Raw genomic sequence first — 15,840 nt, 5'->3', positions numbered from 1 at the left:
TTGATAAGTTCAAACAGGATTTGTTTAAATAATAATACATAATTCTTAGGAAGGTTTTTAACAAATTTTTATAGAAATAAAATTAATGTGCCTAAAATCTCAAATTTCGGATTTAAACCAGTATACTGAAGATCTGTTTCATCCGACAAGTAGTATTCGTATCTAGAAGAACTAGTTATTTTGTTGTTTGTTTATACAAACTACTTATCAATTCTGAATATGATTTACAGACCACATTTTTCTGATTGTATTATGAGAATATTAAAATAAAAACTATGTATACCTCACTGTGTACACAAATTTGTGATCGAATTTATCATTATGATAAATAAATTGAATTAGTTACACTTATTGGGACTCTATGTGTGTACGTCTGGAGAAATACCATTACTACTCATTATGTATGCTCCCGCCAAATCAATGCTTGGTAGTATGGTATTCCAGTTTGGAGTATTCTGTGACTATTGTTAAAAACTTATCTCATTTCTTAAGTTAGTAGTCACTGCTCACCATCAAATGGCCCACTTAAATTTCCACAAGAAAGACAAATCAAGGAGACTTATATTAATGTAATAAGTCTGATTTAATATAAGTATTATAGATAAATATTATATTAATATTAGCCCGGTATTGTTATCATTACAATAGAACTTAATACATTTAATGAATAACATAAAACTGTTTGTGTAAAACGATTTAAATTATTAGACGGGTGTAATAAATGTAACATTTTTTATTGTTGGTAATGAATTATAAAAATAAAAACCTTTTTTATTATGTATAATGTTTTTCAAGTACTTTTTCGATTTGTAATTTATCTACTTTTGCATACATTTGTTTCATATATATTTATGTTTTTAAATATATTTTAGTAATAGAGACGCCAAAATACTTTTGGTCCTCCTTGTGAAATATCTCTGGATTCAACCGAAGATTCTATTTCCTTGTATTTTAAATTTTCATTTATTGTTAGTTTTTTAACTACTTTGATATGCCATCAAATATGAAGAAAAACAGTCCTCGAGATCCATGACTGAGTCCTTAAATTACTTTTATCATAAACATGTTTTATTTATTATTTCTATCATCAGTGTTCCCATAAACTGTTATGCCTCTCCCATTTATTATTCAAGTGGGTTCAAGAGATCAGAACACATTAATAATCAAATAGAAAACATTGTACGATGTACATATTCGAAAATAACTACTTATAACAACTAACAACCTTATGGTACCGTACCGTACCTTTTCTTAAGCCTTAGTTTCCTACACTGAAAACTGCATTAAAATCTATCAATAAATTAGGGCCAGTAGTGGAAGAAAAAATTAGTATAAAACTGATTTGCTATGCATCATCCCAATTTACTATTAATACAAAATAATGCATAGTACATACCATATCAATCAATCGATCAACAGCTAATCGCAAACCACTGACATATGTCTTTTATGTATAGGGTTTCGCTTTTTCATTTGTTTAGCTGACCTTGATACTATTAACTCTATTACTGTGTAACAGGACGATACGTTTACAGTTAATTAATTATATAAAGTGTTAAGTTCAAAAAAATATTTTAGCCTTAACACGAAAACGTATACCGTAACGTAAACATTTCCATAACTTTGTCTTTTGAAAATATTTTTAAATAAGTGAACAAATACTGTTTCACTAGAGACTGGACAAATAATAAAATCAGGGTAATAAATAATTAGTGTTGTCACAGGTCTCATATTCCCCAGGATGTCAATTTAAAGTAGTCCTAATTTTAAAGATCCCAGTGGAACGTAAGAACATGTTGCATTGAAATTCAACTTTCGAAATCAAATAAAATCTGAATTTATGACCTTTTTCAATTACGATTACACCTCGAAAAACCACAAGGTACATTTTATTGGGTCAATATTCAAGTATTATAAATACAATGACAAATATTATACGTTTATACAATGTTTGAAAGAGAAGTAAGATACTCAAAATACTAAAATTCCCCAAATACTGACGCTTTGCCAATTGATAAAATTAAATTTAATGTTAAAATTAAATTGATTAATATGGCGTATCAAATAACATATTATAAATGGTAGTGTGATTAGTTGTTGATTTCTATGCAGGATAAATCAAATGCATTTAATTACCTCTGTAATTAAGGTATCGGAAAAGATTAATTACTGAATTCCTTTACAATAGAATCTAAGTCACTTGTGGAATTAAATTCAAATAAGTCTTGTAATATGACGATTCAAAGAGCTCGTTAGAACCTGCTTGAATTAAGTAACTGACCATGTTTTATTATGTATAAAGAACAATAATTAGACGATCTTCGTACAAGAGTACCTATTTCATCATGAGGTATTGAGGTAGTTACCCAATTTAAAAACAATGCCCTTGTAGGTTAAAATTGTTACAAAATGATGTCACATAAATCTTATATAAAACTCCAAAAAAAATTTAAAAAATGATGTATATATTATAGAATTTACTGTGTTGAAGACACCAAAACTTTGGTTAATTTACCGTTTCATGTAATCATCTAATCAGTGTATATCTACAACGTGTAGACACGAATTTTAATTACAATACAGTTTTAAAGTTTACCAAATATATGTAAAAAATAACTCGTGAATGATTTTACTATAACTTATCATTATCATGTCAACAACATTAGTTAGGTTATAATGCGGGAATATTCGGTTCAAACCGCTTGCTTTTGTTCAGAGTGCTTGCAACACTAGATTTTCAAGAGATGTTTATTTTTTCTCGACCTTGATCTTAGCGGTAAAAACCACTCCGTAAGGATGCCGGCATGTGTCAGAAGACGGCATTTTGTCACACGTGTTTACACCGAACATCTTTGGGACATCTTGGAATAAACTCCAAACTATATAGAGAACAAATGAGGTATTTACATCCTGAAACTACTTGGTATCATTATGTTAGTTGTTGTTAGATAGTATAAGCCCTCGACGAAACCACAAAGTTGATATTTGACACTTATATGAGAAGAAACAGAATGAGACACGTAATATTTAAATATGTGTGTATTATGAATGTTATATATTATAAATCTAACACGTAGTATGATAATTTTCCAACGTTCACTCTGTATTTATCTTTTTAATAAAATTAAACGTGAATTTTGAATTAGTATTGGTCAGATTAAGAAAAAATGAAATACGTGACTTAATTCAGAAAGTAACATTACATAAGTTTTATTACCCACTTTAAATCTTTGTTACATTTTTTTCTCGTACCAATAGTAAAGAAAGTGCCAAATAACTCAACGTAAAAAAAGTGTAACAAATGATCTGTAGAACCAATGAAAAGATTTGGAACCAAAATAAATCATCTCTAATAACAGAGAAAGTACATTTAAGAATGAGATACTGTAAATGTTGTAAATCTTAAGAGTTATTAATCCAAATATAAATTTAGTTCAAAAATGTTGTAAACAAAAGCTAACTAATAATAGCGTGACTTTTGTTTTCAACTTACAAACAGGTCATTGAACTGTATACGTCTTAACTAAAATCCTGACTCAAAAATAGATTGATTAAATAATGAATAACTATCAATAATTTTCTATACAATACAATAGAATGTGACTATTCAAATTGTATTATATATATCACACTGGTCACGCATAATCTCTCGAGATATTATTGTGGAGGAGAATAAAATAAATTATTTACGATACTTTACGATTTCCATATATATATTCGTAATTTATATTCATGCTCTGTACACGAGTGTCCAAGGTTAACAATTATACGAAATTTCCATTACAAAATGAATAGTGTAAATAATGATTTATGAAAGGTGTTGATGTGATTATACACAATAAAAATATTATGTACAATTATATAGGCTGCTTTGACTTCAAACTTTGTAGAACATTAATTTCATACTTCAAAAGTCATTGATATTTTAACCATTTTGCTTGGAATATATTCCTATAAGTAATTTGTTGTTTATAAAATATCTCATAAGAATTATTGTTTTGTAGTATTATTATTTAATCATATACATATAAATCTTAATTAAGGAAACTGTCGAAGCTCGTTCATTAATATTGTAAACAAACGATGTTTAACTATGTCGACCATAAAATAACATTATTTATTAATATACTTTTAATTGATTTAATAGTATAAAAATCGAACGCGAAAATTTTCAATCACAATTGTAAGATTACCTTGTTGGTAAAAAAAATAATAAATAATTTAAGATATCGCTCTTGAAAGCCGAAATAAGTTTTACCGTACACATAAAAGTTCATTTAAAAATGAAAGCTCTTTGGCGCTTACTTGATCACTCGTCCCCATGCGAAGCTTGCGACACGTGCAATTGGTATTCTGACCGCAAGACTCGCTTGACCAAGAAACAGGCCAGTTATTTCTAACACATGTTCTTACGCGATTTTAATTAGGTACGTTTATTTTAAAATAAATAGAAATAATTTATATGGCTTTTCCGAAAAATATAAGAAATTTGTCGAACATATGTTTTAGGCAATCGGATCACTTACCCAGTTTCCCCATCATTTCTTCTAAAGCGTGTTCCTTGTCCATGATGTGATTATTCGATGTCTCCGGCTGTCTCAAAGTGTGTTCCTGTGAAGATGCACAAACACCATTGGTATGTAAAGAGTGAGCGCGCGGCGTGGTGCGGACGCCAGGCGTGTGTGCCGGCGGACGAGCGAATGGACGGTTATCGTCGCCGTCGTGGCGCCGACACCGTGGCGGTCGGTTACCGCAACCGAGCGAAAAAACTTGCAGCGCCTTATCTCCATTAACTCATACCTTTCCATTGAACGAGCGCCGGCGCGGGCGCTGCGATAACTTGCACACTTATTGCCACGCTTTACCTTGTAATTCTAACCGACATCAGAGCTTTGCTGTGCAAATTAATGGAGCTTTAGAAGCTCCCGCGCTTCAAATATTTCGATTTATAATGCCAAAAAAAATTGTAAACTTAAAAATATTGCAAGCATTTTCTTTGTTCTGCGGTACTTTATATAAAGTTTGATCCTAGTATTATAAAAATAAAAAATAAAAATTGAAAAATTCACATTTCACGTTTTAAAAGTAAAAATTCTCAACTACTTATTTTATAATGTTGTTATATCAAAGATCTTTTTAAGTTAAGTTTGTTAAGAATACTCACAGCTGCTAATCTAATTATGATTTTCTTTTTGTAATGATCTTCGTACCTGCTATGACGAAGTGTGATACGAAATGAATTCGGATACCTTCTCATAAGTCAAGCTAACAGGGTTCTGTCCAACATGATACGAGTTGTTTATCGTTTTGTTATCTTGTATATTCTTATTTATTAATCTCTACATTTTTTAGTTTCACTGTGACCTTTGATAAATAAATACTTTTTTTTCAATCAATTAATATTGGAAAACGAAAATAATAATTAAGTAATTAAAATAAAATTATTAAAAACCTTAATAAAAATAGGATTAATTAAAGGTTAAATAAAGATTTTTATCCGTGTTATTGATCAAACCAATAAGATATAAAAATGTAAACTAATCCACTCGCAAATGCTGTGCTAGTGCATCGTAAAATACGAGATTTTTCCCTAGTTCCTTTAAAGTACTACTTGTAAAGTGTACAAAGCTATTACAATCCTTATAAAAGGTTTTAAATTCATCTTTAACTATACATGTTTAGTTATCATTAATCTCCTTTTTAAAACATTTAACTAACTATAATATGTTGTCGCTGAATTTTTTGTAGATATTTTGAACAAGTTAAGCGAATAGCTTATCTAGTATTTTCCTACATAGGCCCTATATCAATAATATTTAAAGTAGAACTTTATAAAAACAATTGTACGTATTTTAAATTAGCTGAAATATTAAATTACTGGATAAACATATTAAATATACTTACGTGAAAACTATGAATAAATGCATATAAGAGACAACGTCCTATCATTAACGACAGACAGATCGGCAGACAAGCTCACCTTTTTTATTACACAAGTTTTTTATAATGTAAGAGATTTGGTAGAGACTGCTCATAGCATTTAACCTGGCTTATGTATAATGCATCTATTTTTTATGCTGTGGAGATTACAGTATAAAATAAATGATCAAAACTTTCTTTTAACATCACATAATGGTCCGTCTCATAACCTAAACTTAACAAAGGAACATTGAATATTTCCATAACAAGTTGCAAATAATATTTTCAAAATAATTAATTATATTAACTTAGCATAAGTATTGAAAGTTTCCGGTTACTGGTTTAGATAACTCAAAGTACACAAACGTTTAAATAAACAAGAGATAAAATAAATTGATACCGTTTAATATTATATCTCACAAATCTTATTTAATGTGAATATATCGAGGCCCTTCCTGTTCTAAATAATAAATAATATTTTTAATAAATACAACTTCGGTTATTATATATGGAAGCGACATATATTATTTGCTTTAACCTTCCTCGACAAAAACAAGACTCATAAAATTAAAAATAATCGAAATCGAATTAGCTTCTTAGAAGAAATAAATGTATGAAATAATTGTAATATAAATTTAGTTATACTTAGAAAAGTTATTTTAATAAGTAATAATATTTAGTTATTACTATTATACAACTTAGTACCTACCGACATTTTCCAGTGAATCGTGATTTTTTAAATACAATAAGAATTAACGGAATTGATCTTCAATTGCATTTAACTAAATCTGCATTTACATAACACTTGAATATTTATTCTTGTATAATATGATTTAAGGTTATTTGTATTATATATATATTAGCATATAAACTTATTTATTCAGACAGAATAAATCCAGTTGGCTTAGCTGATCTATAAATTTTGCTGTTCATACGTGTTTTTGTAATAATTATTTGGAATGTCAATGTAAATACAATGTTTTCTTTGCTTCAATGACAACAAAAAAAGATTTATAAATAACACACTTCATCTTTATTTAAATTAGAATTATTTACTGTTTTATTTTAGAATTGGAACGATTCACGAAGATGTTACAACGGACGTATTGGGTCTTATTGGCCGTTGGCAATGGCTTGTTACATTTGCTTCTGCAACCTTAATGGTACCTTCAATGTTGAATGTATATGAGGACATGTTACTTCTGGAACCTTCGAAGGACATATATTGTGATTTATCAGACACGATTTCGATTTCGAATTCCAGTTTATGTACTTTCACTGTACTGAACGGTACGAAGGAAATCAAGTGCAATATATGGCAACTCAAATTTATGTGGGTGATATGGATTAAAAAGACGGTAAATATTATTTACATCTTATTCCGTGCTGACGTTTTTAAAACAATATGGTCGTTGTCAATTGACCAAACGTTTAAATACTTTGTTCTAAGTTTATTTATACTGATTTATTTATTTATTTACCTTTGAACACGAAAATCAAACCAAATCTTGAATAACCTCCAAACTTTTCAAACAGAATGGAAGGAAAAATGCCCAGCATAGAACCTGTTCTATCTTTAATATATCTTCACAAACTTGCAAAATAATTCACTAATAATGCATGATGGATGTTATATAAATACCATTGCATTCATTTATTTAGACGATAATTCAAAACTTTCGTCGTACCCAACCAAAGTATCTTATCAGTGTATCTGTCGTTCATACGAATTATATCATTACCTACACTATTCTTTTAACAGTGGCTGGTTTTCTGCGACCAAAGGACGAAAGTGTTATCAACGACGATTATATGCAGATTGGGTCTTTTATTTGGCTGTATAATTTTCGGGCTTGTGTCAGATAAGTAAGTAAATTAAGTCATACTACTTAAGATTTAAATAAGGAAGACCTTGCAATTGATCCGTAGTTTGCTTTCGAAGTTAATGGAATTTAAAATACCTATTATTAATCTTTATTCTAATGAAACACTAGGTAAATAATGAATATACTTGATCGCCACCTTGGCCGCCAAACCGCAATTAACAGGTATTGTTTAAAAAAAAATCAGTGTCGTCGGTCACTTTTAGCTATACGATTTATTTTTTTATTTATCTTAAGCAAACAGCAAAAATGTACGTGGTCAACATATGAAACGGATGATCATAGATTCAAAACTGATACAATACTCTGTGTGCTCACATTAGAGCTAGGGATTTACACTAGCACGTAACAGAGCAGCGTGTTTGCCTTAGCACACAGTAGAGTAACATTTAGAGTGAGTTCCGAGATGTCTCCTGAATAGGAAGAATATTTCTTAGCGTTGTGACAGATATGAGTTATTGCTGCTATTCCTTGTAATGTGTGTGTGTGTGTAATATCTTATGAAAATAATTATACTGTTTTTGATACAATTATTATAACACGAAATATATTGTTACATACATTATCTCTGTCTCCGAAACCTCTGGTTTCGAGCTTTTGAAATAACATACATACTTGTATTATTAAACCATATCTAAATTAAGACATTTGTGATATTATTAAAAATATTAAATTTCTATCAGTTTGTTTTTAACAAATATTTAATCATGCATTTAAAATGAAGATATCTTTAGTATGCAAGTCATAATAGCACATAAAACAAAATTCTAGCAATCATTTTATGTTTACAAGTTTCTCATTGACACGTTCAGTTTAGCTTAAGCGTTTATTTCACAATAAAGCTAATACGCTACAGTCTTATTTTGATTTCCATAGTCATTATCAATATTTGTTTTTGTTGCATTCATCTTAATTAAACTGTTAGCGTATAAATGCCTATTTTAAATCTTCGAACTGAATTTTATTTGAGAGTTTTTAGCCGTATATTGCAAAACACTCAAACAAATTTTAAACAGTGGCACATGCATCGAATGGAACCCTTATCCCCGAAATATAAGATATTTATGTTCCTATCATCCTATAAATCCAAACTAACTTACGCTTAACTCTAAAACTTATAAATAAGATTCTGCCAAAATAATTTGTGATCGAACTTTCTGTCTCGCATTTTTTTATTTTATAAACGTAGTATTTAGTAAGTTACTATAATGAATCTGTTCATTAGACTTAAGGCACATACTAAGAGATATACGAACAGGTGAAGCCATATTAGATAAAATGTTTTCATAGTATTTCGACAAGGACTCGTTACCAGGACTTAAACAAAATAAATTTGAAGCTTTGTTGCATTAAGTAAAATGTAATATAATATAAAAATGTATAGTTTACATATCAATCTACTCTAATTACTGATAAGATTAGCGACTTAATCATTTTATCTGTTGAAACTTATCGTTATCGCGTCAGTTGATGTTATGTAAATTATATTATTAATATACTTAGAAAATGACGTTACAAAAATTGATCACTTGAATATATGTATATTTTTTTTTTCAGTTTTGGGAGAAAACGAGCTATCACAATAGACGTCTTAGCGGACCTCGGATTCCGGCTCATTTTAATATTCTGCGACACAGAAAGCTGGTTTAATCTTTTAATTTTCTTGAGATCAATATTTGCGAGTGCAAACATATATACAGGCCTCGTTTTAAGTATGCATACCTATCTTACTTAAAAGTAACACCTATTTTACATATTATATATAAAAATATTTTTTTTGGAGTGTATACGTTATAAACGTACCTACATTAAACTACTTTTTGAATATTAGTTTTTATATCCCAAAATTCAAAAATTCAAAAGTGAATATATAGAAATCTTGAGTTGACATTTCTTAATATATTACAAGAGTACTAGCATAGCAGACGGCACCCCTCCCAAGGTCAACTAGTTACAAGTCGAGCTTAGAATAATATTTTCCATCGTGTTTTTCTCTATCTTAGTCTGAATAGTTTGTGCTTTATTTAAACCGGTTATTTTAAAACCAATCGAGGAATCACTTATGTGATCAAATACAATCAGAAAATCATATGCATGATTATGTATAATTTAATTAAGTTTTGAAGTACTTTAAAACGTATTAAAGTATTTCGAAGCATTTTCTCTTAAAAGTTAACAGATCATTTTTGAGCACTTTTCCGTTCAGAGTACGGACTTATGATACAATCAAAACAAAATAATTTCAAAGTATCTTGCCATCGCAAAATAATTGTTTCGGAAATATAATATTGTGACGTACTACATTATGTTTGTTGAACTTTATAACACGTACGCTTCTTGTCGAGTGAGACTGAGTTTTGAATAAATTACAATAAAAAATATTATTAATTTAACGTACTTTACAAAAACGAAATAACTGAGGGTTTAGAATGCGTAAACCTTAACCGTAGATTGCAGGATTAAACCCGTCAAGCACCACTGAGTTTTCATGTGCTTAATATACTTGTTTAGTAGTGCGTGTTTAGTATACTTATCATATCATTTACTGATCAGCCATAAAGGAAACTGTCTTGAGGAATCCTGTGTGGTCGTATTAAATTATGTAGCGTGAATTTCCACCAATCCATTTTGGAATTACGTGTTAGAATAAGAGGAGAGGTCTTTGCCGAGAACCATTGAAGGATGTTGATATTTTACATTTTAGAATCAAACCCAAATATGGTGTAAAATAAGATACCAAGTTAACAAGCTTTATTCCATACACTAAAAAAGTATACGGAAAATTCTTAACTTAATCGTTGTGATAGAAATTAAACCATAGAAACAGATAATTTCATAAAAAAACATATAATAATAACATAAATATTTTTAGTCTCTGAAGTAGCTAGCAGTGCTTGGCGAACTTCTTTAAACACGATCGTTTCAACCCCAAGACTTCTGGCCAGCGTATGCTTAGTGCCCTTAGCGAACGCCGCCCCTAATCTGGAGACATTTAACTTTATGGCTTGTCTCTTTGATGTACTCCTACTGTTCATTTTAAGGTAAACGCACAATGTAGTATAACTGTTAGGTAATTGTTAGATAAAAGTAAATTGTGAACAATTGCCATATTTAATGTGTATGAAAATTTATTGATAATCGGATATCAGTATCTAGTCAGTACGTGTCGATTCTCTCTAAGATTACATCGATTAATTGTCCACACTTACTCTCTTTATATTATTATTATAGTAATTAGTAAGCTGAAGTGGCAGTGGGCTGGTCATATTTGTCGTAGAACTGACAACCGTTGTGGAAAACGTGTTCTAGAGTGAAGACCGCGTCTCGGCAAACGTAGTGTAGCACGTCCTCAGGCACGGTCGAGTGACGATATACGAAAGGCGGCAGGCAGGAGCTAGATGCGAGTAGCCGGAGAATGACCACAGTGGCGTGCACTTGGAGAAGCCTATGTCCAGCAGTGGGCAAGATCAGGCTGATGATGATGATGATGATGATATTATTATTAACGATGGGCTAACTATCATAAAGAAATTCCACTCATAAACTATTATTATTAACCATTCCTTACATTTCCAATGCGCCACCAATCATGGGAACGTAATGTTCCTAGTAACTAGGTATAGCTACACTATGTGATCCATTTTAAGACTTCGTTTATAATCAAAGATTCTACTAGCGCGGAAACCACTTATAATAACCGCTGCATCAACTGATAATATTATCACGCATTTTTTTTTAAATAAAACAGTTAAACATCATCATTATCATGATTATCATTGCCTAGTATTAAACAAAGTCGCTTACCGCTGTCTGTCCCTTATATTATGTATGCTTAGATCTTTAAAATTATACAAACGTTTTTGATACGTTTTTTTGATTAAGCATGAGGTTTTTGTATAAACACATAATACATGGATAATATAGTAAAGAAACACTGATAATAACTGAAAAACTGTGAACGTTGCAAGACAATCTGTAGTATATTTAATGTCAGCATCGGACCGGTCTTTAGTTAATGTACGAAACATATTCATATATTACTAATCACTATACCTAAGATATTATTAATAAACGGTCAGACAAATCCAGAGGTTACATGATTATGTAGAGGAGTAATTTTTATATATAAAAAAAAAACTCGCTGAGTTTCTTTCGCCGGTTCTTCTCAAGTCATTTCAGGGTATTTTCTTTTCCGAACCGGTGGTACTGTTTCAATTGACAATCAATAAGAAAGTGTAATACTTCTATATTTAATAAAGCAATTTGAGTTTGAGTTTGAGTTTGATATATATTTTGAATTAATTTGATATCATAATGTTAGCAAGAAATTTAATGTCATGTAAAATGATTAAGTACGACCATTTAGCGCATTTACGCAGCTGTTTTCTTCGTCGGATGTTATAACTTGTATTTTATGATGCGTTTGAATCGTTAATTATATTATTGTTGTTATACTTGTGTATCTTTTATAGGATAACAATTAAATCGATATACACCTATTTACCATTTATATAAACAGATAATTCATTTCTATGGATTATACGTTCTATGGATTTACGTTTGACAATGTAGTACCTACTGCGCACTGAGAAATCCTTGATTGTCAGCTTTCATTGCAGTCAAAACATACTCATGTATGCCATACTTTTCTATCCGCTCCTGTAGATCTGAAGTACTTGTATGATAACCTGGCCCGCCTTAACCCAGGGGGGATATGTCCGCTCACTGTCCAGTTCGGACAAGGAACTATATCAATGGACCGAATCATATAAAATTCAATTATAAACCCAACCCAAATAATTAAAAAAAACACTGAATTTGAAATGTACATTAATTTGGTTATTCAAGAGAACTGTTTGTTCAATACTACGATCTATACACATATTATTTAGTATGTAATTGAGTTATCTTTATTTACAATATATAGGTGGCAAATGGACCGATGGTAAGTCAAAACCAAGACTAACCAAATGTCTTTTTTCTGAAATAACACTGGCTCAATCATTCTTCAAACTCGAAAACAACAAATACTAAATTAATTTTAAGTAGAATAATAAATAAATGGGTGATGCCTATCCAGACATACTTGAACGACATCCTAACTCCAAATTAATACCAATATCTAGTTATTTAATTTTACTCTTTCAATATTTTATATGAGCACCAAGTTACGATATATTAAAATATAAGTAACTTTTGGTTTTTAACGATGAGTCTTTTTTAATAAACTAAGGCTTGAAAAACGAAATCTTTCGCCTTAGCTTAATATTATTTTTAAATATATAAATTCATGCTTTTTCTGTGTTACGGTTATTAAATTAAAAAAAAAAAACATTCTTTAATTTTGATTCAAAAATTTCCGTTTCGATTAGGTGGACTCCAGAATCACCTCAATGGCTTCTTTATAATAGAAGAATCCCTCAAGCCGAACAAATATTACAAAAAGCTGCGAAAATAAATAGAATCAATGTTTGCAGCAACTTCAAAATAAGGCCAGTCAATCACAGAGTACGTCTGTAAGTCGTAATAACTTTCTGATGTCTATAAATAACGCATCAGGCGTTGATAAGTTCAGTTGGGGTCCATAACCTTTGTACTCTTCGACTATATTATAACAAAAAGTATAGCACTGACCATTATCACTGTCGCCTGGCAAATTTGTATATTATAATTAAGTATTTTATAAACATAGCATAGCTGATGTAGGCGTGAAGGGTATTGCGTTCATATAACGAGATTATATATAACGATGTTAATTATAGGTGACTGAGCGTGAAGATTGATTTATATAATCAAAATTAATAATATTAATCTGTGTTCACCTTAATCTGAGTGGTTTGTTTTTCTTTATTATCTACAAAAGCTCGGTTTGACTCACAATATCAGTTACTTATTAAATAACGTAATCTTTGTTTTTTATGTTTTCATACATTATAATACAATTCAAAACTATATCTAATTCGGAAGACTTTGTACATATTACAACTATATTGTTATTTTTCTTTCAGGCCTATGATTGCTTAGATGAAAACCAGACTTGCCTGGGTATTATTACAAAACATAATATTAGAGTATTATCCATATCAATACTAATATTTTGGAGTCTATACTATTTCTTATGGAGCTCTTTATATATTGGAATATATTCTAAGCATAAACAATACACGTTGTTAAGATTGCTTATGATTATAGCTTTATTGAGTTTAATTAATTTGTTTTTGTATAAAAAAGCCACGTTAAAATGTTTACTTGTTATGAACATAGGCCTTCTAGGAGCATGCAACGTATCACGTATATTTATGGAATGGTTCAAAGTGAATGTAAGTTTATACAAAATGTTTTATTAATATATTTTGCCATTAATTTTCATCAGGCACTTTTGTTAAACTTCTTAAAACTCATTCATATTCAATTCTATCACAAGAATATAAAATTCATGCCTATCTAATCAATGATCTAAAATTTAAGAGGGTTAAACTCCGAAGCGCATCTTCTTGTTTAATAATAATTAAATAATAAAACCTGCTCCGTAACGCACTGTAGCTTTAAATATACATCATATTTATTAGTATCATTGACTATATATTAAGTATAAAACTGCCTCTCTGGTGCTATGAGGTAGTAAATAGAATAAATTATTTCTCAAGGAATCAATAAAAAAATTAAGGGACCTACGAAACTGCTGGTAAGCTTAACATTTGTTCTTATATCTTTTTTTTATTTACAGCGGTCAGCATTTGAAATTATCACGTCGATATCTTTAGCAACTGGTGTGATAATACATGGTTTAATCCTTAACATTACACCCCGTTTGTTTGCAATAAACATACGTTGTACTTTGCTCGGATGCTGTCATTCCAGTGGTCAATTGGGTAGTATTATTTGCTACCTCATAGTCTCGTTTCAAGTATTTGAAGATTTTGCATTGATTGTAATAGAAACTGGACTAGCCATTGGATTGTTACTTCTATGCTACGTGATTCCCGACGTAGATGGAAGGGAACTACCGGACATCATAGAAGATATGGACTATTTTTCAGAGTAATAATAATTATAATTTTTATGGGATACACGTATCTTTGCGTAACATCTCAAATCAATTGTCAAAACTTTACGAGTGTAATAAGTGACCTCTTACAGACTTTTCGTCCACGGCGATGTCTAAACCAGGCTAGCTGTTCATATTCAGTATCGTCTGCAAAGCTAGCTAGTTTTTCTTAATTATGATTGACACAACAGTAACTTTGACTGACGCGATCCTGCTTTCTAGCCAAGGACTCAGTGATCGGAAGCCGAACTGAATATACTAGCCACTAGAATAACGAGCCAGCTGAAAAATAAATATATTGATAAACTCCTAAACCGCTCTTTTCCCTTAGACAAATCATTCTTTGATTTCTTCACTTGATCTTTAGGTACCTGTATATAACTGTTATCGTGTGATAGTTTTTACAAAGTGGTTTTGCTTTTGTTTTTAACGATATACATATATCAATACCTTTTATTGCAAACCAGTGTAATAAATAATAAACAGCCACCAGAGCCATCATATCGCATCCCGTGTAACGAGTTAGTTATATAAATAAATAATATAGCTAAATAAATAATACATTTTTAATATATGTATAATGTAAGATGATCAAGGTATTATAATTTATTTAGAAATAGGGAACATTATTCTATTAGTATTCATCGGTATCATTTTAGGTTATCGAAACCTCTTCGATGGGCGACGCAAAAAACGAACTCTCCATCAAATGAAGAATTAGAGATAAGAGTCTACTCATTCGGCAGCACGGGGCAAAATTATTCTGCCAACAATCATCACAATCAACGACTTCCGGCTCAAAGAATTGGATTCAGACGATTCCTACCATTGTTTCAGGGATTTACGAAGAATACTCGTAAAATATTTCACATATAATTATTTTGTATATCTAATCTTAACTGTACTCAATATATAAAAACTTTTGTCTACTGTGACAGTATGAAACAAAATTATTAATCTACGCCAAATTTTTGAGCGAGTTATAAAATA

General features: G+C 30.2%; 2 protein-coding genes across 3 annotated transcripts in view; one reads left to right on the top strand and one right to left on the bottom strand.

Moving 5' to 3' along the window:
• LOC124543539 (organic cation transporter protein) overlaps positions 1 to 4,793 on the bottom strand; it is a 20,700-nt gene extending 15,907 nt beyond the window's left edge. Inside the window, exon 1 of one of the 2 annotated variants that reach the window (XM_047121766.1) lies at positions 4,527 to 4,793. In XM_047121766.1, coding sequence (XP_046977722.1) covers positions 4,527 to 4,569 — 43 coding nt within the window. In that variant the 5' untranslated portion in view covers positions 4,570 to 4,793. The remainder of the gene's footprint in view (positions 1 to 4,526) is intronic. The other variant, XM_047121765.1, reaches the window with a different exon arrangement.
• Positions 4,620 to 15,840, top strand: LOC124543869 (solute carrier family 22 member 13-like). Its single transcript, XM_047122190.1, has 9 exons — positions 4,620 to 4,746; positions 6,970 to 7,277; positions 7,682 to 7,785; positions 9,360 to 9,514; positions 10,675 to 10,843; positions 13,175 to 13,310; positions 13,811 to 14,122; positions 14,530 to 14,843; positions 15,510 to 15,840. The coding sequence occupies exons 1-9, from the start codon at positions 4,620 to 4,622 to the stop codon at positions 15,724 to 15,726; spliced, it is 1,842 nt and encodes a 613-aa protein (XP_046978146.1). The 3' UTR covers positions 15,727 to 15,840.

This window comes from Vanessa cardui, chromosome 3, assembly GCF_905220365.1.
Source record: "Vanessa cardui chromosome 3, ilVanCard2.1, whole genome shotgun sequence".
NCBI classification, from domain to species: Eukaryota; Metazoa; Arthropoda; class Insecta; order Lepidoptera; family Nymphalidae; genus Vanessa; species Vanessa cardui.
Note: the sequence above shows the minus strand (reverse complement) of the source record. Positions and strands in the feature narration are given on the sequence as shown.

What these genes read in the sequence shown, in the direction of transcription:
- LOC124543869 (XM_047122190.1), top strand. Translation starts at nt 4,620, where the DNA reads ATGCACAAACACCATTGGTATGTAAAGAGTGAGCGCGCGGCGTGGTGC. An exon ending in CGCCGACACCGTGGCGGTCG is followed by an intron (nt 4,747 to 6,969) that starts GTTACCGCAACC and finishes TAAATTAGAATT; the next exon opens with ATTTACTGTTTTATTTTAGA. An exon ending in ATATACAGGCCTCGTTTTAA is followed by an intron (nt 9,515 to 10,674) that starts GTATGCATACCT and finishes AAATATTTTTAG; the next exon opens with TCTCTGAAGTAGCTAGCAGT.